A 27,421-nucleotide genomic window follows, 5' to 3' on the forward strand; every position below is an offset into this window, starting at 1 on the left:
AATGCAACACCAAAGATTTACTACTATTTACAGCAGCTGAAGCAGTACAATAAGCCGAGTATCCTGCCGCGGGAAAAACTACCATGGTCCTCTTAAATATGCCAAGGGCTCGAGGCACTGTAAAATATGCCCGCAACAAAAGTGAGGCATTTTGACAAATTAAGCACCGAGTTACGAAGGCTACATTGTTATATGTGATGCCTCTCTACTGCAAGGCTCTGTGTAAGCAGTATAATGTCCTATCCGTCTTTCCTCTGTGGCCTGCTGCACTGTGTCATTAGATTTCATCCACAAGGGCAAACTGCGGCTGTATTAACAAGTCGCTATCACCACTTGATGCCATTGAAATTTTAATGTAATACCATCCAAAAGGAAGTACATGAAATGGGGGAAAAAAGGGCAGAAAAAAAATGGAGCTTTGCCAGTCCAGTGGCTTGGCTTAATTTTTTAATATGCGTTAGCACCTTGCCTTAATCCGAGTCTAATGTACATGGTCAGGGGTTACTGTTGAGATAGAGAAAGGGGCTGTCAATCAAAGCTTGGTCAAATTATACTCAGACTCCATTAGGTTTAAAATAGAGCGGTGAGGTCTAGCGTGAGTCAATCAAATCATTTAAGGATGGCTGTTACGGTTATTACGTTCTACTTGTTATGGAACCTGCTCTTACCTTTATTGCCATCACTGGCAGGTGAAAGTGAACGATCAGTGAATTGCACCTGTTGTTTTCATGATAAAACGTTATTGTGAATCTTACTCGAGCTCTTTTGTATATTGTATCTCATGCAGAGAAACTGAAACTGCACTTGGAAGCCATCTGCCTCTTACAAACATTCACATCATTTCATTTAAGTATTATATTAAAACATATGAGTGTTGGGTTTTTTCATTGCAGAACTTGTTAAGGCAGTGGCTTATCAAAAAGTAGAAAGTATGGAAAACGTACAAAAAATCTGGTTGCAAATAAGATCGAATTTCTTTTAACATATTGATTTTTTTTATTGTTGAAAAATGATGTGGTTAAAAATATAAAATTTGAAGTAATAATCTATCAGATTTGGTTTAAATTTAGTTAGGCTAACTTTACATGTTGGTAGTAGAAAAACGACTAACCTGAACATCAGAGAATCCAAACGGGGACACAGCAGGACGCCACATGGAAAAGGGAAAAAAGGGGAAAAATTGAGCATGATAATTAAAGAAACCCAATTTTCAAAAAGTTGAACTTACTAACTATATTTACCAAGTTACCAAGAGGAACCATAATGTGTTTCATCTCTAGAAGAAAGCGTTTCACATTGGGCTTTGCTTTTTGGGCAGAGCTCCTTGGTTGAGTGTAATTGCCAAATAAAACAAAGCAGATGCATCTGTTCTGTGAGGCGTTCACACATTTTTGGAAGGAAATCTGTAAGTGAATAACAGACCAACTGACAATATGCGTAAAATGAGAATACTGTTGTGAGACATTTTCATTTGGACTGTTTGTAAACATGACATGAGCTGTATAACTGCCAGGCAGCTCTTAACAGCTCTTAAGAGCCACATTTCCAACTAACAGAAAAGTAGGGGAAGACAAATTGCCAAAAATGACATTATCATTTCCGTATGTGTCACAAGGCAAGTAGATCTATGTCAACCATTGAAAAGCAAGTGTGTGAACCTGCCTGAGTGTGTATGTGTGTGTATCTTTGTGTGTCTGACCTGCTCCATCTGGAGGATTCGAGCACTCGGGGGCTGTCACACAATAGGGAGACGAAAGCCCGCTGAAGGATAACAAATGACTTCATGGCAAAACAGCCATTGAAATTCTTTCAGTATGTGGCATTAAAAACAACTGAACAAATAGAGATAAGAAGGTGGGTAGGATTTGAAATGAGATTTTTTTTTTCACTCTCCCCTCTCCCTTCCTCTTTCCCTCAGCTTAAAAGCTAAACAAAACAAATGGAGCTTATTACTGCAGATTACCTTACACTGGACAGATTCACCGCATGAGGCCTAGTGTAAACAATGTCTTTCTCTCCGTGTACTAACTATGTGCCATTTATAACAGTGAGCAATCATATCCACGGTGCCCATAGATAAAACAAAATATATCCTGGCCAGCGGTTTAAAAATATAATTGTTTTAGGGGCTGTTTCCATGTGGGTTACCATAGCAAACACTGATAAACCAATTAGCGGCTGTTGTATTACCTCTGCATAAACAGTGGCTGTCATAGGAGACTGACTGAGTGTCATGAGCAAAGGGAAAAGCTGAGCCCTCCATCCCAGAGTCGCTCAGGAGGCGTCGGGACACGTTAGCCAAGACCCCAACAATGTTTTCCATTTACTAATCCATTTTGTTTCAAGTTAATAACTTTAAGTGTCCTTCCGACTAGTTTAACAATAACATTTGTTGTTTCTATAGCCACGTTTCTATTACATTTGAGGGAAAGTTTTAAACAAATGTCCAGAAAATCGTCAATAGAAAACGCAAAGAAAATAAATATATATAATATCTTCCACTCCACTTGTGTGAATATTAGGAAGTCAATCCTTAAAGAAAGAGCTGGTGCCTCCAATTTCCCAGTAAGGTACGAATAAACAATAATAGAAGAAATCGCAATGAGATGACGTAATGAACATTTTAATGAATAAATACAAATGAAAGCAATACTTTTTCTTTTCATGTATTAATGTAAGTACGTTTTCGTATCACTCTCAATAGATCAGATTTGTTGTCGTTGTAATAATTTATAGCAGTGGACAATTAATGTACAGAATTTGTGTACGTCATGATATTGCATTTAGCTTTTATCGAGACATCGAAGTTCTTTTGTGAAAAGCTCATAAAAGCAGGTGAATGGAAAACGATTTGCTGACTAATGTAAAAGCACCACGTTTACATTTACATTAAGCTTTTTCAAAATAGCTGTTTTCTACATTGCTTGTAAATGGGCAAAGGAGTGGAGTTTAAACGCAGTATGATTCACATTAAGTACAGGGGGGGAACAAACACACAGCTATTGCACAGAAACAACCTGCTCAGAATTTATCACGCGACCTAGTCGGCCTAACAATCAGGCGTTAAAGAGAACAAAAGCCCATTCCAAATAAATTCCCACTGTATTTGTGCTGGGATTTGATTTACTGGCCTGTGGGGAGGCACCATTTGGTAGCACAAGAAGAGGCGGGGAGAGGTAGGTGGTGTCTGAGAGGAGAGTCTGTGTGCGTGTGCGTGCGTGTGCGTGTGTGTGTGTGTGTGTGTGTGTGAGGGGGCTGGGCACCAGGGGATGGTGGGTAGGGGGGTGCTCATGTGCCAGAAGTGTTTATTGTGTCATGGTGATTTATTGAGTGAGCTTCATTTCACTGAATGTTCTCAGATATTTATTTCCCTAAAGGCCCCACAAAGATATGAACAGGCCTGCATCCACATATGTCATCATTGCCCATTTTACAGCGTCAGGAGATTTCTCTCAAACTAAGAGAGGGAAGAAAACAAGAGAGGGAAAGAAACAGCTAGTGGCGATCAGGGCACCTCTCCATCAAAGCCCTGTAAACAATGGTACCTCAGCAACATGGAAATAGCATTTTGAGGACTTTTCCGCGTTCATCCCTCCTATTCTACCTACTCTTTGCTGCCAAATACATACTTACAGAGCATACATAATTTAAATCAAGACTTTAAAGGGCCACTCAGAGCTCCTCTAGGCTTTAAATGTCATTGCGTTACAGTTTTAGCTTGTTAAGCAGAACTTTCTCCCTTAAGACTCGGACAGCTTTAATATCCACGAAGAATCAACAACAAAACGAGAAGTCTACACTCAATGATTCATGGACATCGTAGATAAAGAAGCCAGGGATTAACAAATCTTACATATGAATGTCACTTTTAGAGAAATGTGTTAACTATCAGTGAGTTGTCATTCGAATTGCATTTTTAAACCGCAAAATGATTATTAAAAATATGCTATTATTCGTCATCGAGGATAATCTTAAATACTTTATTTCAAAACTTTTCGATGCATAATTCAAATACAAACTGCAGATTTGAATACTGAACATGTGTTTTCTAAGCAGATGTGAGATTGATTTAAAGCGTAAGACAAAGATGGAATTAGTAAGTATTCGGCTTGGCAGTGGAGTCGGCATATGTTCATTTGAAAGTCTGATTTTAACATATGATGGCTTGACGAATGAGGGTCAATTCTATTTTCCTATCGGTTACAGAGCTGTACACACATGCAGATCAAACGCCTGTTTTCTTTTACCGGTTTCTCTTTGAATGTTGACAGGCCAACGTTTTTTTTATTTTACTTAAATGCAGTTTTACCTGACTTTTTTTTTCCTCCAAGAGGCCAAGGAGTGTTATGGCAAAGTACTATCTGGTTGATTCTTATTCTGTGGGGGTAGAGAGTGGGTGAGGCAGCCAGATGGTAGGAGTCTTTGATTCTCCAGATGGCTGTTCTGTGTGGTGCTCAGTGACACTGGGCAGGCTCATTGACATGCTGCCTCCCTCCCCTCCATCTCCTCGCCTCCTCTTCCTTCACCTCCTCCTCCAACATAGTCACTGTTACGAAGATGGATACCAGCCCCCCTGGCCTCTAGCTGCAGATCTTGAGAGGATGGGATGGGACTTTCCACTTAGCCCACCAGAGAAAATGTCAATGTTTGGGATCGTATTGATGACACCCATTTGCCACTGTCAAATCTACCTAAATTGTCGATGGGAGGTGACTGCGATTGAAACTAAAGTGATTTGAGGGATGAGCAGGCACTGATCTCAGGTCAGCTGCAGCATGTCTACAAGGTAAGTTTTGTATTAGGGTATAGGGTACACCTCTCAGTTCTGGTCATCTTCAATCTCACATAACCGCATGTCAAAGAACACATGTTCAGGCTCTATTTATTAAAATACTGACGGATCTATTGGGTGTGTATGTGATATATAATTATATGTTAGTGTATAGTACATTTAAAAAAGATATATCCCAATGCCACCCCCCGCTCAGGCAGCACCCCCCCTCCCCCCCAAAGCAGTAAACCTAGGGGAAACACTGCAGACTACCACATAATTATTCATATTAGGTCATTTCTTTCAGTGTGTATCAATTATTATCCAAGGCATTGACTGCTGACAGAGGAAAAAAGTCATCGTGACCCTTATCATTATTTTTACGGGAAAATAAATCCCACCCTAGCCATACTGCTGGAAAATGAATCTACATTCATGCACATCTAAATGAGCCTGTTAAGAAAATCTTGGCTTAATTTGAATTGGACCAGTTCAGACGGTGTTTCTGCAGATCAGCCAAGCTCTGGCATTAAACACTCCCTGCTTTTATCCCCTGACCCCTGATGCACCTCTCCTTTTGGGGTCATATCATCATTACCATAGTGCAAGCTCAGAAGCTGTGTTTCGGTGTGCCTTAATTAATGTGTGTTTATAGGGGGCCACAGGAGTGAGTGCACTTAATGAAACATTGCTACGGTAGCCTCCGGGGCCCAAAAAAAGACAGCTTCTCTATTGTGCTGCTGATTCTTACAGGCTGTAAACACTTAATTGATCTGAGGAGCATATTTCAGTGCACATTCTAGGGAAATCCTTTTCGAATTGGGACCGTTCATGATTACTTTTTAACGTCTCTTTAAGGGGGTTGGGGAAAAAAAATCATCACTGTCTGGTGTCTGTTTATTTGTGCAAAGCAATGGTTAATTACTGATAACTTTGAACACAAACTGAGAGCAACACAAAAAATGAAAGAGGCATGGTAAATAGAAATACAGAGAGAAGTCAAGAGAAATAATGTGGGTATGTGTGCATGGGTATTATAAGACCACTGAAAAAGATCTCTGATTGTTGTGATGTCATGTCTGGGAGGCTGATTGGGGGGGGGGGGGGGTTGTTGGTGCTATAAAAAGGCCTGGAGGTCCCTCTTTCGTGGCGGATTGCTTTCCTCTAGCCAAGAGTGATCCTGTGTGTGTGTGTGTGTCTGAGTGCGTGCGTGTGTCTGTGTGTGCACTGGGGCCGATGACAGGGGCCATGGCCTCCACACCCGGGGGACCGCCAATGAGAAAGAAGCATTTCCTCTAACATTCCATGGGTCACAAAAACAATTTGCCCAGAGAAAAGTGGCTAAACAGCCACAATGTTACTCAGTGGAGCTGAGGGACAAAGCTAAAACTAACTGCCAGTTTTTCTTCCACTCTTGAACTTTAACGTGAAGAAACTGCCGTACAATTAAGCAGACAACACATGACAGCATTTAAAAAATATTATTCTGCTAGCTCAACAGCGGCTGTGTAATTAATAAGTTTGCTGTGTGTGTTGTGAGACTGCTCTGCATTGGAAGAAACAAATTCATTTTTCACGCTTCAATTGCTTTGTGATTACTGTTAATCGAGAACACAGAATGATTCCCTACTTCATTACCCTGTACACATAGCATGTCTGCTGCAAAAATGGAACTACGTGACTAACCCCTCTTAAGTATCCCCATCCCAGCAATTCCTTTTCTAAATATGTCCACTTCACTAGGGAAATATCATCTAAATATAAACACAAGACGAATGGCAGATCTCTCTCTCTCACACACACACACATGATTATCTGCTGTCCTTTAATCAGCGTCAGATTCAGGACCCCCAAATAACTTTCATGATGACATAACAGCAGGTCAAGTAAAACCCCGGATATGTCAGCCACAGCTTCAGCACTGCCTGAGCACAGAGACCACTTTCTCTTTCTGTCCCACAACCCACATGGGCTGACTTCTGGGACTGCTACAGAGAGAACAGAGCGGACATTCCTCAAAATACCCCCCGATCTAGGACAAGTGAAAAACAGACAATGACAAGTGGCTGCTGCAGTGTTAGCAAGAGAGTAATCTGAGGACGGAGGGAAGAAATAAAATAAATAACCTTTGTGGAATGACCGTGAGGCTTGGCTATGACAAACTGTCGTGTTGTGGGACACCGTGCGTTTAGGGAAAACAGCGCGGCTCGGCTTATCCTTTTCACTCATCCAGATAAAAGTTGGCAAGAGTGTGAAGTGCAGTTCTCTCGCTGGCTAAGTATGAAAATGTGTTTAGCGGTAGCCTTAAGAGGAGTTGATTGGGGGTGGAGGATTCTCCCTGAACACAGTGCTATCCCTGGGAGAGTGAGGCCAGGTAGTTAATAGGGGTCAGAGCCAGGGCTGAAGTGTAAATTGGCAGGGGTGCATCAATTAGAGGGTGGCAGAGGCTAGGATAAGGAGAGGAGAGAAGAGCTAGATGGAGCAGGAGACAAGGATATAATCTTTATCACCACTGTGAGATGCAGCAGGAGGTCTGTCCGAAGAGAAAAAAAAAAGGAAAAGAGCTCAAATACTGCACACATTAATGAGACAATGCACTGGCTTTGTAGTCGTGTACAGACTGAGATTCGAGTAATCACCAAGTAGCTTTTCAAGCGGATATATTATGCTTAGTTGTATCATTCCTCTAAGGGAATACAAATATGCTTTTTCTACTTCTCGAGGGTCTACTTTTATTTGCATGAAAGGCATAGACGCAATCACCTAGCCCACCTGGATACATAAGAAGCTCTTGAACATATGTAGAATTACACACAAGCAGGAGAAAATAACTCAAGTGGGCTCTTTCTCTTCTCTTGTGCAAAGCAACTGAATGGATCTGTTTTTTTTGTGCATATATACTGTATGTGTGGACCAGTGTGCCCTCTTCTCTGCTAACATGGGTGTCCTTGTGTGCATGTGCAGGAGTTATTCAAAAGGAGAGATATTTGATTATATTGTGTTCACCTATCCAAATTATTTGAACATTGAGCATTGGAGCAGACGGGCACTACGGAGCTTACATTTGCAATCTTATACCGTTTAAGTGTATATTGGAAAAAAGACAATCTCACTTATTGAACACATTCACCCTGGAGGGCAAACTGCTACGGTAATGAACACCACACTCTCAGAGAATTACAGTGTCCTTTATCCTGCTGTAGTGGAGGATGAAAAAGGATCTGGCCGACACGAACACACAGACACGCGCTCACACACACAGAAGAGAAGAGAAGAGAAGAGACGTGGAAGAGAGGGAAAGGGAGCAAACACACATTTCAAGACCCCCATAAACCTGTAAACAAATTCTGTGGAGCAGATAAATTATAAACGCCACAATGCAATTAAAGCCAAATTCAATTTGAGCACACACTGTCCATCTGTCACGGTGAAACACAAGCCGAGAAGCTCCATTATTACCAAATCCCTGCTCCCGTTAATTTGCTTGCTGGGAGATTTTCAGTTTCTAGGAGCGGGGCCGTACTCAAATGCCAGGGTTGTTCACTCAGGTTATGTCCTCTGAAAACAGTCCCCAGATGCTCCCAATCAGCCTTCATCAAACTGCCCACTCTTTTACTCCAAGAAGAATATTTTTCTTTTTTCCCCCTCTGATCTTAATGAGGTTTTTTGTCCAACAACAATACAGATACAAAACACGGATATCTCAGGAGAGTGGCACCGTAATCAGCATTGCCCAGCATTTGATAATTGTGCAACAGATATTAGCAATAAAAAAAACAAAAAATTATAAATGCTTTGTTGATCACATCAGCATGTCTCACAGACATCCCCTCTTTCAGGTGAGAAAATAACAGCTGATACAGTCACAGTGTGCATCTGAGATCTTTAGTCAAGCTCTGAACGCTTCCTTGGTCCTGATGGTGAAAAAGAAGCGCTGCTCTTTCCTAATCCTGTTTGGCCACTTTAGAATGGGAGATAGGGATCTGCGCCCCCAGAATCTGAGAGTGGGGGTTCAAGGGACTGAGCTCTCGCTGCTTTAAGCCAGCGGGGGGAAAGAAACTATCATCTTCAAAGGTGGAAGAGTGTGTCAATGTAAAATCAGAAATGTATCTGGCATCTTTATGCTTCTTAAACTACAATACATCTCGGCTGATTAAAGCACATCAAAGACGGCTCATTCCTTCCTCAGAGCAATGAGGGGAGATTTTAATTGCAAAATGTTAAACCTCACAATTAAAGGCTTTGTGCTACTCAGAACTAACCCAAACACAACCATTAAGGACAGCATACAAAGTAGCCTGAACACGGATGAGATTCAGGGACAAGGATGGGACTAACAAGTGTCTTCCGGAAATGAATATCTTTTATCAGAAACATGTGAAGGCGGCGTCCACAAGACTGAGGATACAGCTGGAGATGAGCTTTTCATGATCTCGCCTTTATCTGTGACACTTGAGGGCAAGCCTGCTAACGAGAGCAGAAAATATTAATTCTTAGACAAAGAGATCTTGACAGAGGATATATATATAAAACTCATTAAAATGATTTGCAGACAGAGATGAATGCATGCAAACAAGTGTGCAAACACACACAAAGATATGCTCACACACACACCATTGAGGTGTCAGCGTGTCAGAAAGGGCTGTGCCTGCCACGATAAGAGGCTGACAATGATACTGTACAGCTATTAGGCTGGAAATAACCTGCCAATACAAACAGTTGTCGGGCCAGCCCATTGTCAGGCTGTGGATTTACAGTGAAGCCCAAAGAATTTAGTCAATTGCACTTTTGTAGGTAGCTTCCTGAACCTTTTCACTATGTTGTTTTCAGACAAAATACTGGGGCATTAATAAAGCTAAATAAACACATTTGAAAGGTGTGACAGTAAGTGAACAGATAAAGCGCGCAGTTACCTCGCGCACACACACACACAATGCACACACATGCCTCCTTGTAACAAGCACAGAGCCCCCTTTTTACAAGCCCTCAGAGTAACAACCGTGTCTAATTAAAATTCACATTTCAAACCAAAAAGGGAAAACAAGCCATCTTTGAACAATCCCGTCCGTCCTCGCCCTGGTCATGAATTTCAGATAAACATTGTGATACACCGAGAGTAGTGCCACATTAATTAAAAGCCTTGATAGACGCGGCTTCCATCTAACAGACCTATCAGGAATTAAATGTGTATCAGCGGCGGAAAGAGCAGTTGAGGGGTCCCTCAGGGGGATTAATGAAACAGACTTTCATAGAGGAGTCATCAGAGCTCTGTGCTGAGGGGAGGCGGCAGGGAAAAAAAGGGCCAGCAGCAGGATGTCATGTGTGGGGGCCACCGCGTCACTGACCTCTCATTTCATACTTTAATAAAGTCGCACCCAGGTGTCCTTGATGCCTTCCAGTCGCCTGGGGCTCTGGGAAAAGCTAAACAGGAGGCAGCCATAACATAATTCTGAATGCTCACCCCCCCCCCCCCCCCCCCCTCCCCCCTCCCTTTCTGTGTTCTCTCTGTGGTGTTATGATATACGTCCATGGGCATGCACACACAAGCATTCCTGAAAGAAATGCACACAAACACACAATGCACAAACTGAACTTGCTTTGTGGTTCCTGGATTGAGCTGATGTTAGGCCTTTGATCAAGAGAACACTTGTTGTCGGTTGAGAAACATGAGGCGATTTCCTCATGTAGGTATTTAACTCAACAATTGAACTTGGGCAATACGAAGTAACAGTGTTACATCAATTCTGCAAGAAAAGCCACAAATGCAGCAGCGTTGGTACAGCGTTCGCCGTGTCATTTCGACTTGATGATTTACTATCATGTGCAGTTGGTTACAGGAAATTGGAACAGCGCTGACTTGCTTTTGAATTGTGGTCGAGACAGTTTTCTGTTGAAAACAGAAGCAGATTATCTCGATGAGAAAGCAGCAGATTTAGAGATGTACAGTATGCAATATGTTATCACAACACAGTCGGCCCAGACAGCTGCTATCTGTCATAAACTCCGGCTATTGTTGGCGACACTACACAGCAACATGTGACCTAATCTAGATGAGCAGCCACTGAGCAAATACAGAGTGGAATGGTGTCATTTTTAATAAAGCTGTTTTATGGACTCCAGTCAACAGAGCCAGAGGAACAGGCTGAAACTTCCTTGTGCAAATGATACGGCAGCAGGAGTTTCATAACTTCCTCTGCTCAGACAAGCCTGTGGCAAGTCTCCTAACAGCAGTCAGAGAGAGAGAGAGAGAGAGAGAGAGAGAGAAAGAAAAAAAATAACCTCAGCCTTATCAAGATTTTACAGAGACATTTCTTTAATTAGTTTTAATATTTCTTGTTTAGATAATGTCAGCCAATTGACAATTCGGTCCCAAACGGAACAGAGGGGAACTCTGCACTTCTCCGATACAGAGAAAATGGCTGATTAAAAAGATTGCTTTCCTTCATTTGATTTCAAATCATATGCATATTTTGGACAGGAGTCAATACCATGGCATACACATACTTTCATTGCTGATCCTATCGCTGATGTCTGAATGGTATCATGCTACAGTATTTGTTAAATTCACAAGTACATTTTGATGAAGAAAGAAAGCTATCTCCCAAACATTAATTGTGCAAACACAGTCACAACAGCTTTGTCCTTTCCTGGTGTTACGTGCTCTCGTTGCTTGCCGGTGAGGCAATGTGGATGTGAGGAGTTCTCACTGGTGACGGGGTGGTGATGGAAAAATAATTAGCGTTGCTGAGGAAAAGTTTCCTCTCTCCGAGATCTCAGACAAACACACCGGGCCTCAACCCCAAAACAATGTTGATCAAAGCACGTAAACATCTGGAGCAACGAGACTGCCGCTTTTGGAACAAGATATTCATCTATATTTTTCCAAGATTACCAGGGAAGATAACCAGACTGTGCGCATGAGGGAGCACTTAGAATACCAAAGGTTTAGAGTGTGATACTGTAGCCTACCTGCATATCCCCCCACCTGTCTCTCCTTTAATCTTTGGGTTTTCACAATCCTCACTCCCACATTAACACAATCTCAGGCTTTTGTACTCATGTCGCCTCTCCCTAACCACCTATCTCTGTTTCCCGCCTCTCCCTTCTCTCCTGCACACACCTTTTCTCCTCACCGGGGCAGCAGGTGTTGAGTAGTTGTGTTTACTCCCCCCTCCTCCTCCTCCTACTCTACCCTTCCCTCTCACCGAAGCTCTCTTTCCCTTTCTCTCTCTCTCTCTCTGTCTTTCTATGTGTGTGTCTCTCTGGCAGCTGGTAAGAGGAGGGAGGACGATATAACAGCTGCACATGAGGGCGGGTGGAAAGAAAAAAAAAAAAGCACACAAGGCAAACAGCTCCAATCCCCTCAGGGTTGTCAACTCCAATCCCCCCGACCTCTGGCGTTTTTGAACCAGGCAAACAGAGGGAAAACTGTTGCAGTCGGAAGACATCAGTGTCCCCGTTCCATTAGCCCTACCTGGTGATCTGAGCCACGGTGAGCAGAGTTTACGTTCCCCGAGGCATTTTGTTGAGCGGCCTAGTAGCCTGCATGAGAGAAGCATCCACTTAAATCCACTTACTACCATTTAATAATTTGGAGTTTGAAAAACATGTCACTTCCAAATGGAAATTTCGCTGGAGGTACTTACATCTGTTGGAGGAAAAACACAAAACAACGGACACCATCGGGGTTCTTTTTTTCTCAGCCCTTTTTCTCAGTGTGTATGTGTGTGTGTGTGTGTGTGTGTATGCGTGTGTGTGTGTGTGTGTGTGTCGTTTTCACAAACAGCATCAAAATACATGAGATCAGCTCTCGGGCTTTGTTTGGCCCTGGCAAGGTTAGGCCAGCCTCATTCCAAATTTCCTGAGGGGGAACAGAGAGAAAAACGATTCCATGCAGATAAATCACTCGCACAGATCAAAAGACAAATCAGTGGCAAAGACAAAAGATGCTGACTTGCAGAGAACAATGGAGACAGGGAGACGTAGGTATCAGAGGAGTCGGCCCTAAGATCCCCGGCTCCACTCAATCAAACCTGCTAACCAGGGTTTGCATACTAGGTCAAACAAACTCTGCTCCTGCAAGAGGGAATGTGTGTTTAAACTGATCTCAGCGAGCTATTTTTGGGAAGCTCTGACTGTGTCGTTTTGAAAAAGTACAAGTAGCATCGAGTTTCTCTGTTTGCAAAGTCATCTTTTCGGTTTGATTTAATAGCCACCTTGAGAGTGGGATATGCCCCGGTTTGAAAAGAAAAATGGCAAGAGAAAGAAAGAGAGGGGGTAAACTATTTGATATAGAGCATCGGTGTCTGTGTGGGTAGTTGTGCACACGCACGTCTGTGTGGTTTGATGTATGCCTCTTATGCATCTAAGACAAGGAGTCCTGTCCCATGCAGCCCTTCACGCATCACAGCACACAGTCTTCTATTAACTTCTTCAATACGAGCAATAAATAAATATCTGGAATCCACAACTCTTTATCATCCACTCATCACTTTAGAGAATCGAGGTGTCGGAGAGAAAAAGAGCCCTTTGGGAAGTAACTTGGAGCAGACACGAGGCTGCAGCGGCCCCTCACCGATATTACCTTTTGATCAAACTGCTTCACGGATATTAGAGGAAGCAACACATCACTTTTACAGCTCTGCTCTTTGTTTAAAAAACAATTCTGTCAAAAAGGAAGGGTCATTTGAAAAGCACCTTGTGATTTAGCTTTAAAGCATATTTTATAATGTGGAGGACTAAATTATGTTCAAAAAGGCAGTTCACCATGCACCACTGACAGTCACTATTTGATCCCCTCCTCTGAGATCCATGTTTGATAACACATCAATTTAGATTAAGGTGATATGAAAGAGAAATGTAAAGTAGGTTTCGAGGGGGGAGGAGCTGATGCATTTGAGATGAATAAAATGATATTAAAATTAACATGTTGAGCCTCGGAACAGACACAATTGACCTGTGGAGTGTGTTTAACAAGAAAATATTTTAAATTGAAGGACGAGGTCTAGATAGGCTGTTATAGCAGCCCATAACATCGGCTGAACTCTTTAAAAAAATGTCACATATGTCTTGACATCAGGCTTTATTTAAATACCATGGGGGGGGGACACAGAGGCTGATAGGGTCAGAGGCTTTCCTTAATAGATTAGGATGGAGAGTTAGAGCTCCATTCAGGTGCCATGAGGACGAGAAGGAGAAGCATTCAAATATATAACCGCAAAAGCCGAGCTGGACTGAGCCCCCCGATGAAACTAAACCACGTTCCACACTCCAGTCGCTATCTCCAGTCCAAACAAGTGAGATTTGATACCGCTGTTCTGGCCTGGAACAGAGGGAAAAAACAAGCCCACTGCCACAACAAAGACAGGAAATTCAGCATAGATTCCTACTTCTCTCTTTTCTCCTGCCTCTCTATACCTAACAATACTGGTAATGGAGAGAGAACAGTGCCCGGGGCTGGCAGAGACACCTGCGACATATTTTCTCCCCCACACCACCCGCACGCCAACACCCCCCCCCCCCCCCCCCCCCTCCCGCTCTTCCCACCCCCTCGACATTAAAGTCCTTCACAGAAATCAGAATTTAATAAATCACCCCAGAGCCTGACAGAGTTTATCTCCGGGGGTCGCCTCCACTGTGCGGAGACTCACAGACAGACAAAGCCCGGCCCGATAAGATGTGAAATTAAATACAGTTAGCAGTTTGAGACAAAGGAGAGAGAGTGTCACACCGAGCTTTGTACGGCGTAAACGGCTGGCTGTTAGTCGGGGCACACGCGGGCGCGCACACACACACACACACAAACGCCACCGAGACAGCGGGGTGATTCATTTCAGGTTTCCTCTCACATTTAGCCTCATTTGCATCATCCACTGTCAACATATCGCCTCTCCCAGATATGTTCAAGAGCTTTCATTAGACGTCCAGGGGATGACATCCTTTTTACCCAGATGCACCATTATTAATCACTAGCTCTACTCCTATGTGGACTCATCTCCATCACGGATCAAACGCTATCTGCCTGTGTTTCCTTTCATTCGGCAGACATCCCTGACATCAGCCATCACTACAGCTAAAGGAGACTTATGGGAGTGTGTTGGGGCTCAGACGACCTTATGAATGCAGTACATAAGCATTTAGTACTGAGAGGATATAAATGTGAGGATTTGTTCGACACTGGTAGGATCTGTCAGGGCAAACCTCGGGCAGCCTAGCGCACACACTGAACAGCATACCAACTCCAGGGCTCGGTAAAACAATTAGGTACTTTACAAAATGAAACATGCGATATGAAATTGCTGGCTGTTGTTATAAGGAAGCATGATTGCAATCCTTTCATATGGAGTTATATTATTTTCAATTAGCTGCGGTCTCCAATACACATCAGGATATGGCCGACCTCAGCTGTTCAAAGCTCATTTTCCCCCTGTACGGTAGTTAAGAGAAAGCACAGTCAGGTTTCCAGGACGTAGCTGCGCGGGTTGCTTAATAGGCTTAGCCTGGTCGCTGGATCCGACCTTTCACTTTAACAACAGCGAGGCCGAGCGGCTCGGGCCTGCTCTGGGAACACAATGACCCGCGGGTGAAGCCTAATCTTCTCCAACTCCATTCTCTCTGCTGACCAGACGGCCTTCGTCCACAGCCTCTCTGTTGCTCTAATAACTGACGTCTTCCTGCTGAGACAACAGTGCCAAGGAACTGTCAACAGGCTGGGCCCCCTTCGCGCGCAGCCCTTCAGGGTCCGCGGGCACCGACAGTCCACGCTCAGAGTGCGAGTGCCGCTCGGTACTGTAGAATGCCGAGAATGACAGGAATGCTGGGTGCCATCATGCATCCCGATAACGTTCTACATCTAAGAGCATGAGTAGCAGTCTCAGTAGTCAGCCCGAATATGGATGTGATTGAAAGAAGTGACTGCTGGGTATTGTAGTCCTGTCATTATAATGCAACTTGTCATTTTTGAATGACCTGATCCTGAACCTGCCACGTCAAACATATAACCATTTAAGATAAATAGTGTGGCAGAAGGTATATTAATACAAAATGATTATATGTGTAAATTGAGGCATTAAGAATTTTGAATAAGTTCAGCTCAGAAACATTAGAATAACTGAGTGTTGCACCGGACTTGAGATCTTACAGCTATTTCACCTAAAGCATTACCATTCTTATTTTATCCGTATGTTTTTTCCAATTACAGTATGAATAGTGGAAAGCTTTTTGGTGGACAGCATCAAATGAAATATGATTAGCTTATCTGGCATGTAATAAAAGGAAAAGCAAATGGCACAACTATGTGAAAAGCTTTCTATTATATGTCAATGACATACATAATAATGTAAAAAGCAACACAATTGGTACCGTAAATGCATGTGTACACACATAGAAACACACACACAGCTATATTGAAGAGCCAAGTCCCAGATGACTGAGTGCCCTTATACAAAACCTATTGCTATGGCAGGAGCATATCAGATAAAGGAAGGAATAGAAAGAAATGTATCTGAACTCGAATGTATCCGTTGCTGCATTACTTCTTCTTTTTAAGTGTTTGATGTATGCAGGCGCCGACAAGGCAGTTCCTTCTTTTCCAAATATGTTTTGGTTTTGTTTTTCCTGTGTTCAAAAGATGGGCTGTGAAAGGTTGTTCTTTCTTCTCCATGCAAGTAAACTATACAAAGTAGTGTTTGATCTCTGAAATCTGATCTGTATTTCTGGCATTGTCTCCAGTTCCTACTGTGGCATCTTAAAGGTCAGGAGTGAAAGGCCATTTGATAACTACAGAAAGACCTTTTGGATTTATTACACTGCCTTTCATCTCCTTTCCTGCGGAGGTTAAAACAAAGCATTGCATCCTTTGAAAAAAGAAAGGATAAAATGGATCGCTTTGGAGCCTTAAGCCTCTTTTTGTCACTGGGAGAAGTCTGGCATCCAGTGTACAAGGAAAAGTCTTGTGGGATGTGTTTCCGAGAGGCGAATCTTCTCAGGCACAATTAGCATATGTCCTCTCAACCTTCCAGCAAACCTCTCAATGAGACCCTGAAATCCTATTGAGATATTATTACCACTCAAACGGGGCATTAAACAAAACATCTAAAAGCATGCACGCACACGCTCATACAGGTGCACACATGCAAAAACACACTATCACAGCTCAATGACACCCACTTCCCACTGAATATTCCTCTTTTTAATGGTAACCTTGGGAGACGTCTGCACCGGCGCAACACTTAACAGCCACTAGTCTGAGAAAAATGTTTTTGATATGCTCGTGTCATTTAATCATCCACATTGTGGCGAGGCAGTGCAGGACAATTTTGCAGGATATTAACTCTCAACTAAACCCTGGCTTGTATCATTTGTGGGGCCAGTCAAGCAGGAGTCCCAGGAGGAGCAGAGACTTCCTCCTCACAGTCGTAGTAATCTAAGCTTGACTGGGCCCACACACACACTCACACACAGAAAACACACAGCTAATAGACAGGTAGAATGAACCATAAAGGAATCAGGAAATGTAAGGAACAAATGAAGCCCTTTTACTGACAGTCACAACAATAAATGGATGAGTGTATTTGCGATTTGAATGATCGGGCAACAACAGCAATGCAGTAGAGTGAGCAGTGGTAGAAAATGGTCCAGTGTGTCCTGAAGATATATTCACAGAGAGCGAAATGACTTCCTTTTCTTTTTATTTCCAGACCAAAGTTAGAGATTGAAGAGCATTCGTAAAAATGTCACTTTAACGTGATCCATTTAGACAGCTCACATTGCTTAATGGGGTAGGAAATTCATTTTTTCTGCTGGGGAACAGACATAGTGGATGATGTGATTCTATGCAAAATATATGAAGCCATTACGAGGAAAAATGCATGAGTTTCAATAGTTGGAGGGGGGGGGGGGGAAAGTATCTCATTGCATGGAGGCTATCCCTATTCTTTACCGGGGAGCGTCACATACACACACACAATGCAAAAGACAGCAAAGGCAACTGATGAAAACCATTTTTGTTCCATCACAAAGAACTAGGTCACCCTCTCATAATTGTCAATCATGCAATAAATCTCTCTGTGGCACAAATGAATACAGCATTGGAAATGAGACAAAGCTTATTGGCATGCTATGTCAGCTTGACTCAATTCATCCTTCTTTTCACACAAGACCATTCATATGTGAAGTTGTGCGAGGGTGTCTCTCTCTCTTTCACACTCTCTCTCTCTCTCTCCCCCCCTCTCTCTCTCTCTCTTGCACTTACACACACACACACTCTCACTGAGCAACGCACACACTCACATGCTCCTAATGTGAAAGTAACACAGGGTTAATGTATGTGGACAAACCATTTTAGCCAGAGGCGGCTTTATTATAATAACCATGTTTATTTCCATAGAGAACATGTCTCAATGTATTTTCTGCATTACTGTGGAATTACTGGGAACATACACAAGTAACTGTTACAGAACATTGCTTTCAAAGTGCTTGCACATGCATGGACTGAGTTTGACAAGTTAAGATCACACTTACATTTTTCTGTATTGTTTTCATGTGTATAACAACTGTCTTGGATTAAAAAAAAATTGTATATATTTGAGTATAAATGGGTATGAAATTAGCCCCTGCCACGCCACCCAACAAATACAGGGTAATGATGGTGTCTATGGCGGGTATACATTTCAGTGTACTTGCCACCATGGCAGAAAAGAGACTACCTTAATTAAGATTACATTATATTCTCTATATTTCAGTCTTGTGGAACCACTGACAGTTTATGTTTCTCAAAAGCTACATATAGATTGCAGAATGGGCAAACAAAAGAATTGATTGGTCTGTAGAAATGTTCAGTGACATAAACCATAATTCCAGAGCCTGGTCATGTTTCTAAAGTATGAAACTGAACTGACTTTACTTTCCTGCTCACCTCATAGCATACCAGGTGTACAGTGGTGTGTTTGGTGCTATCTGATTGGCTGGGAGCATCGGCTTGACACAGCAGTACAGCTCCATCCACAGAGGTTTGTGTCGCCTCTCCGAGGACCCGACTGTCACTCTTTAAGAGGAGGGTAATAATAGCCGGGCGCCACAGCAAGTGGTGGCACAGGCGATTTTAAAGAAACATCGGGGAGACGGTGACATTTGAGTCTACCAGGAGAGAAACCTAAGCGCTGCAACCAATAAAGACCCCCACCAATATTCTCACTAGGCTTAGAGGGAGAGACAGAAGCAGAGAGGGAGAGTGAAAGGCAAAGAGAGATGTCAGTGTTAGATGAAAATGTGTTGACCTGGTGATATTGATACCCCGCTCATAACCTCTACAGGTGTGCAATGCCGTCAGGAAGCAGCTCTGGGTGTGGCTATCTCTGTGGATAACAGCCAAAATTGCAGACCTTATCGTTTTACAGTACAGACAATCCACTGCCTCTTTCACTTTGAATGCTGACAGCTGAAATCACTCTCTGCAAAATAGAGCCATTTACAAATAACCCATTCATATGCAGCACAATATTTAATTTTGTCTTTTGTATTCATTTTAATTTCGCAACTTGAATCACACGAACATAGGTACTGGATGGGGTATTTTATCATAATTTGACATGTTGTACGATTATAACGTGTTGCCCTTTTCTCGATTCTCTAATTTAAGAATAGTTCCGTTGACAGTGACCTTAAGATTAATGACTTCATTTTGATTGAGCAGATTTAGCAAGGTTAAAGGGATTTTATTCATCACTTGAAAGACAGATCTGGAACAATCCTCGGATAAGTGTCCAACGCTGTTGCTGGAACCATTCCTCTAGATATGACATTTAAATGTGTTAAAAGATCAATGTAAAACAGTTTTTAACATGGAACTCTGACTTTACAGTGAACTGAGAATCACTTACTTTGACATCAGCGTTGCCGTCATCATATCTGTTTACTTATGATAGCTTGAATGAAATGTAAATCAGTTATTTACTTCTAAATCATTTTTAAAGCTGAATTTAATATCACAGTCTGAGGCTCCAAAAGCAGACATATGAGAGCAGTTCAGTGTCTAGCCTGCTGGCTCATCAGGAACTCATTTTAAGCACATTGTTAGTTATAATTCAATGCTACAAATTGACTGCATAAAGTGTTTTTGGTATCTTAAGTGAATTCAGACTTCACGTAAATAGCTGTGGGGCCGTTTTCTTAGTTTTTCATCACAAGGTATTGACTGAGCAGATGCTTTGAACCACCATAGAATGTGCTGCTAGTCTCAAGTGTCATTAGCTTCAGGGCTTTTCCAGCTAGCGCCAGGTAAAGATTAGATAACAATCAGCCCTTTAATAGATACTGTTGGAGGCACTGGAGCCGTTCCTGTGCTGTGCCGTTCATCTGAAGCTAACAACAGAAGAAGAGAGTGTGGAAGCCGATGTCATTTCCTCCCTGATTTCTTCTCTGTGATGTACCGCTGAGCCCAGCGAGGAACACGTCAGTTGTTAAATTACATGTAACTGTTTGCTCAAACTAGTGTCAATGTACTGTACTGTCTGTCTCTTTGGGCAAGTCCAACTAAAATGGCACATTTCTAGGCAAGGTAGGTTTATTTGTACCGCACGTTTCAACAACAAGGCAATTTAAGTGCTTAGATAAGACAGGAAGACAACCTGAGAGGACATCAATTAATATCGATGCGTGTGACTATAGACACCTGGTGCTATTGCTATATACATCTGTGTCTTCTGCATAACTTTGGAAACATATCACACACCTATACAATTACATTGCAATATATTGTAGAATCAATTTGATTATTTTAGTATCTCAGTTTTAAATTGAAACCAAAATGGAGACTTTTCATGCATCTACTTTGCAATCACCTGCCATAAGCACATAGTAGCTATCTCATAGCATTATCAAATTAAAATGGATTCAATTTAAATTGCATGATATTAGACGAACAGGTGCCTTTATATAAAGGAAGGTGCATCTGTGTAGGGTGTTTCCTAACGTTCTGTATAACGAGAAAATAAGTTGTGCCATCATAATATAATGTGCATAACTTCAATGAAATTCCAAAAGTACAAAGGGCTTTTTGTTGGATCACATTCCTTTCTTAATATACTTCAATTATTGGGAGGAGTCTTTTGTATTGAGTGGAGAGCTCCAAAAACATTGACACTGGAGGAATAACATCTGCATGTTTACTCAGGAGAAGATTCATCCCCGATAGCCTCCACGAAAATGAAGTAGGGGAGAAAAAACAAGTGAAGGAAATTTGTGGAATCCCATCTGAGATTGCTTCCCTGATGGATTCCTTTTCCTGTCAGCTCAGACGAGAAATGAAGCCGGGGAAAATTAACTCCTGATACAGCTACGCTGAATTAGACAGAGAGGGAGAAAAAAAAAACTACACACTTTTTAAGGATTCCAGCCTTGTCATTTTCAATTTTCTGCTCTTTGGACATGCTTGTATTCAGATTCCCCAACATCTATTCGCCATATCAATCCTAATTAGACAATCTGGGCCCACGAAGGATGGGAGCAGAGTTATTTGCATAATTTAATCATAAATACTCAGTGATACATATTTCCAAATGCATTTGTACAATTATCTTTTCATCCTTGGGGCAAAAGTATTAATATGATTAGGCAATAATTCTTTAAAAAAGGGGGGGAAATAGGAAACCAGCAAGTGTGCACTCTTTTTTAAACTTCAGCTTTGGGCTATATGAAAAATTAATTAATTTCTGAGGAAAATCAATTTCTCTATGTGACCATATTAGACAGAGCCAGGCAAGGGCCTGCATTCCTTCTCCAATCAGAAAATCTCATCTGCTCCCTCTAACTTCTGTCAGTAGCATTTAACATCCTGGAACGAGCATCAGTGACTTCCGCCATGCTCCCTAAATGTGCAGTAATGTGAAGGAGCCCGTGAGTAAAGACAACCAAGGGAAAGAGAGGAAGGGAAATCAGAGTGACCCAAAATCTATTGCAGCCCTGTCAGGCAATCAGTCTCAAGTGTAAAATCATCAGGTAAAATCACTGTTAACAAATCTAGTTTAACATGCTAGATAAGTCATATTGACAGATAGATTTTAAACAGCTCAAGTCTGTTGTCTATAAAAATCCAAGCTAATGCCCGTTTATGGTCGGTGAGCACAGTAAAAATAGGTCATTTTAATATGCTGATTAACGTGGAAAGACCTGATGTCAGAGTGTGGTTTTAAACCATTTGGTAGAGGAATTAATTGGTAATTCAATTGCTGTTGCCGATCCAGTAAAAGGCATGCAAATAAGATAGGAGCTTGGACGACTAATGCATCCAACAGGCAAATTAACAATACAGGCCTCTTTGCCATGCAAATATCCTCTAAACCCACAAATGACATCAGACAGTGTCAAACAAAGCCTCCTTAACGAATGAAATCTGGGGTTTGGATAGTCTTGGCTCAGCGTTATTGCAAGCTTTAAAAAAATGATCTTACTGCAAATGAGGAAAATTAATGTTTCTTTTGTCAAGTGAGCTAGTCTGTGGATTTTGCTTAAAAAAATGTTTTAATTTGCACTTGTTCCGGCTGAATGAATGTCAAGTCAATAAAGCAATTTTGATTTTCAAGGAGACTATTTGTTTGCAAAAAACACCTTGCCGCCATCTGCCAACTGCACAGTTGACTTGAGCACATGTACTGTACCTAATCAAATTTACCAGAGCCCCACTGAAGGATTAAAATGCTAAAAAGAGAGAGAGAGAGAGAGAGAGAGAGAGAGAGAGAGAGAGAGAGAGAGAGAGAGAGAGAATTTTAAATGCTTTTGTTTTCTTTTAATAAAGAAACAACGCATGATATGAGGGCCAATTTGACTTTCGAAAAAGTACTTGAATAGATTTGGATTTTAAACAGCTTTCTATACACCCATCTTCCTTTCTCCCCTCATCTCTCTATCTCCCCCTCTCTTTCTCTCTCTCTAATCAGGCATCTGTCACTCTGTTTTTGAAGTTATTATCGCCCAAGCTCCCTCTTGGATGTGGTTGCTGGGTGACGGGTATCTTAGCACCCACTCTGACTGGGAATGATTTGAATGGAATCCAGAAATCTCCCCTGAGTACCTGTAAACACATCCGTGCCTTGTAGAAAACAAATATATTATAAGAGAGCTCAGCGGAGGAGAGGAGGGAGAGAGACAAGCTGGCACCCTCGGTGGCAGCTCACACTGAGCGCTAAACAAAACAATTACCGTCATTTGCAAATACGTGTGTTTAGGCATAAACACTCTTGAAATAGGAACAAGAGAGGTGATAGCTCTCAAAACACTCTCTGTCATATCAGTATCAATTAAATATATCTGTTAAAGAAGAAGTCGTTCCACTGTGACCTGTCACTCGTAACGTTTCAGAGTAGGATCTGTTTGACTGAAACGAGCCGGGGAAAATCTATTTAAGAAGGGCATGTAAGTGAAAAGCCGTCCCATTCCCAGTGGTGGGACATTGTCTGGGGCGTGTGGTTAACCTTCAAGGGTAGACAATGATTGTCAATTAACTGCTGCATTTCTGCGCCCCAGCATCGGATAGCCTGCCCCTACAAAGCAGACCAATGAGAGATATGCGATATCTCTGCACCGCCCCCCGTGTTATAATAACCTTTCAGAGAGTTCAAGTGTCACGCAGCAATAAGAACCTTTTCCATCCCACCACAGGGAAAATGAAAAGGAAAACATGTAGCTGGAACAGAGGGCTCCTGGAGGGCTCCTGGAGAGTCAGAGTCATAATGTAGGGGAGATTACTGAACCTGGATCAGTCAGGGAGCAAGAGTGAACACTCCTAATCTGCCACGAGAGTCCTTAAGAAAATGAAGGGGTCAAGAATAACTGTATTCCTAGTATCTTTAAAGATGAACAATAATGACTAAAATACCGTGTCAGTTATTTGACAAGTACAAACACTCAATCTTTAAGTATGACAAAGGAATTTTTCATTATATCTTTTTGTACCATTACCATAATAATAAATACAAAAATCCAACATTGCGTTTCTCAGCAACAGATTTATTTTCTGTTTAATGTTATGCTAAAGTAGGCATAGTAGGGAACAATTTGGTTGGAGTTTGTTTGTGTCCACATCAAAACTAGACCAGCGGGATGCAGCGATGCTCTGTGATGCTATTCACATTCACACTGTGTGCAAAATGAGAGTAGTGTTGTTTTAACACAATAGACCGTGGGAGGGGAAAAAAACAGCATGTGAAATAGTAAGAGCCATTGTACAGGAGTATTATTCACTTCATTGTTACCACTCTGCCACTGCATAATAAGAGTTGTGATAATAGGTAGTAATAGGGCCGAGATGAAAAGCTTAAGTCTCTCAGGCAGCAGGCTGTTGTTGTGTAACCTGAGCAGGTTAACCGGTGAACTCAGATACTTTTTAACTGACACTAAGTCGGGGCAAAACGGAGCACCGCCTTTGGAGAGGGAACTCGTTTTCACCTACAGGGCAACCTGTGTCCTGTTTACTCAGACTGATCATTCTGTCAGCAGCAATTCAATGACAGTCTGTGTAAAGCACACATCCCTGCAAATAAAATCAACTCTTTCTAAGTAACAGAAGCCTTTTATCCAGCGGATGCCTCACTGTTCCATGATGTAATTCTCCAAATGGGGCAGGCAGGCGGGCAGGCCGGGTCTGAGTGATTGATTTCAGCCCAGCACCGGGAGTACCTGGCTGCTTTCAGAGACAATTACAGTCCTGTCCATGTGCCCGTAATAGCCCACCACTTTAGCGTCATTAAAGCGACGCGAGGCACTGCATTATCCTTTAACCCCATCGCTGGCCATCCCCCCATTGACAACCCGGAGAGTTCAACCACATACTTTGTCACCTGAAGCCCCACGCCAGGCTTGAGGAGAGGATAACCGAGCTGTATGTTTTTTTTTCTAAAGAGAGAAAGAGGAGGGGGTTCTGCTCTCTCAATGCTTTATGTAAATGATGTCTAAGCACCCAAGTGCACAGGTTGTTAAGACGAGTACAACAGCAATGGAAATATGAGAGTACAGCATATTTATAAGCTCTCAATATTATATATAATGTAGATGTGTGAGGCTGACTGTTTTGATTTAGGCATAAAGAGAACAGGTACTATGTGTATTAATTAAAGAAACAAACGATTACAATTACATGAATTTAGAAAAAAGCTTGAGAATTAAAAATGTTTCACAGAATAATATTATTCTCCCTTCCTCAAAATGTTGTGTCAGTTATTTCATTTGTCATTTTCTGACCAGGCCAAGGCACTTAGATACAGCAGTGCTTTCAGGGTCAACATGTAGTCAACCTCATCATACATATGGATCTTAATGGCACAAAAAGAAATCTGTCTGCACAGCAACTTCTGTGTGCTTGAGTGTTTTGTCACGTGCGTTTTATACTAAGCATGCATCTTAAAGTCAGAAATAACTTTTAATTTCACACTATAATTTTTCATAAGGCTGTCTGCTTTTACACCGAGATAACCAAGTGACTCAAAGTGTTTATTGCTATTCCCCACTGATGTGAGCCTTTCCATCATATTTGCATTTCCAGCTCATTTCTGGGTAGGAGATCAATATGAAATCAATCATAGTGACAGGTAAGATGGTAAATTTGACCAGGCTGAACCATCCTGTGAGACTGAGCGATACATCAAAGCTAGGAGCAACAGGACAGTAAAAATGGCTTTTAATCAAATATTGATCTTCACTTAAATCACTCCATATTAAAACATATAAAGCTCAAAATATTTGATTTGGTAATATGGCTTAATGCATTAATTTCCACATGCTTTATATTAATTGATTTGTTTAATTAAAAGCAAGCATGTTTCATTAAGATACATTTTAATAAGAGTGTTTGACTATTATCCCTGGCATTTACAGTGTGGAAAAACTGGCTTCATACACTAGAGGTGTAGTGAGTGTAATTGAACCTCTTTAAAATCTGTACTGGCTGTCATACTGACAGAACAATTATAACAAAAAATATATCATGTCATATAATTATGTTAATTATGGTTCGCCTTGTTTACTTTTCAAATCAAAGTTATAATTGAAAATGTATTACCCTGGTGGCAAGTGCATATCAAAAGAAATAATATTTTTTTCAAGTCATTCAAAAGAGGATTCCTTAAATAAAGAGGTATTACATTAAAGTAAGGGTCATAAAATATGATTGGCATGATGTTTATAAAATTGTCTTTGCATTGGCAGCCCTACACCTGAAGTTTATTCTACACCATTGTGAAACTCAGCCGTTGTGTAGCCTACATTATCGATTCATTTGTTCTGAGGCAGACAGGCTATCCATCATGGCACAGCTTTGCCCTGCACGTGCTAAAAACTTTCACTAAACTTTTTCACTGATGTCGCGCGCTGGCCTCTTCCCGTCTAACTGACAACTACGACAAAAGTTAGTAACACACGCTCACAATTGCACCAACTAAAAACAAGCGATTTGTAACTTCGAATGGCAAATGTATCTCGTCACTTGAAACACTTGTTTAAGTTAAAATGTCTCCCTCTTCCTTGCTCCCGCGCCTTTACGCACGGCTGTCCGTACAGACATTTAAACCAACACGCCGTACAGAGCTCTCCACGTACCTCGCATTGGTGCAGTCGTTGTACAGGGTCTCGAAGTCTTTTCTGGAGATGAGTTTGCAGCGGTTCACCCCGGGTTGGATGGCGCCGAGCCCTCTGAGGATGCGGACCTGCTCCACATTGCACACCACCGGCGTGATCTCCAGCCGCTTCAGCTTGGTGTAGACGGTGTGCAGCCCGCCGACCAGGTGCTTCAGGAACAGGTCGAAAGCCTGAGGAAGGCAGATGAGCTCGCAGCCGTCCACGGTGAAAGACGCCACTTTGGCACCGCGCAACTCGACCATCTTGCACTCATTGTTTTGCGGTATGTTTTCAACAGGCGACGGGGTCGAGTACACGGGTTTGCCGGGTGGAAGACCAGCGTTCGGGATGCCCGGGCTGCCGCTGACGAGGTGCTCTGATCTGAACAGGTTCTGCCCGGTTCCGGGTGGGGGGGCCAGGCATAGGGATGGAGATGGGGATGAAGTTGTCGACGGCGGGGACGTCGTAGCGGAGGGAGTCGAGATCGAAGGCGGTGGGACGAGATGAGTTGGTAGGATCAGAGCAGCCGGTACGGCCATGGTCACCTACAGGAGGGGAAGAGAGTAGCCGAAGTTCAAAGTATAAAACCCAGCCTGCCGAGACACCCCTAAATGAAAGAATCCACGAGAGTTTAGCCCCTCAGATAAGTTGGGAAGTAAAAAGAGCTGCCGAAAAAAGGCGTTCTGAGTGAGGCTTTTGGGGGGGCTGAGCGGCGGGACAATGATCAAAGATAGGAGGAGGAATGACAGGAGGAAAATGAGCTGAAAAGTGCAGCTCCGCTCTGTGGATGAGTTGTTGTTGTCACACGGTACAGAGAGGGAGGAGCTAGGGGACAGTGGGAGCCTTTGAAGAGCAGATAACTGGGCTCGGGCTACACTCAAATCGTTCAGGTCTGTTAAAGTGTTTAATTGTTTATTCCACATTAAAGAGATCCGGTTATATCGGATCATAATCTGGTAATTTGCATGTTTTTGCTGTGGGAAAAAACACACATCAAGATAAATCTAAAATGTCAGTTAACAGTTATTTCTGCTTCTAATAACACAT

At 42.2% G+C, this 27,421-nt stretch overlaps 1 protein-coding gene across 9 annotated transcripts in view; it reads right to left on the minus strand.

The window, feature by feature from the left end:
• The window catches only part of dachd (dachshund d), a 90,344-nt gene extending 63,190 nt beyond the window's left edge, over window positions 1–27,154 (minus strand). For all 9 annotated transcript variants that reach the window (XM_034128811.1, XM_034128806.1, XM_034128805.1 and 6 more), the window contains exon 1: window positions 26,357–27,154. In XM_034128811.1, coding sequence (XP_033984702.1) covers window positions 26,357–26,913 — 557 coding nt within the window. In that variant the 5' untranslated portion in view covers window positions 26,914–27,154. The remainder of the gene's footprint in view (window positions 1–26,356) is intronic.
• Window positions 27,155–27,421: the final 267 nt, after the last annotated feature.

The sequence above is a fragment of the Trematomus bernacchii genome, unplaced genomic scaffold, assembly GCF_902827165.1.
Source record: "Trematomus bernacchii unplaced genomic scaffold, fTreBer1.1, whole genome shotgun sequence".
In the NCBI taxonomy this organism is placed as follows: Eukaryota; Metazoa; Chordata; class Actinopteri; order Perciformes; family Nototheniidae; genus Trematomus; species Trematomus bernacchii.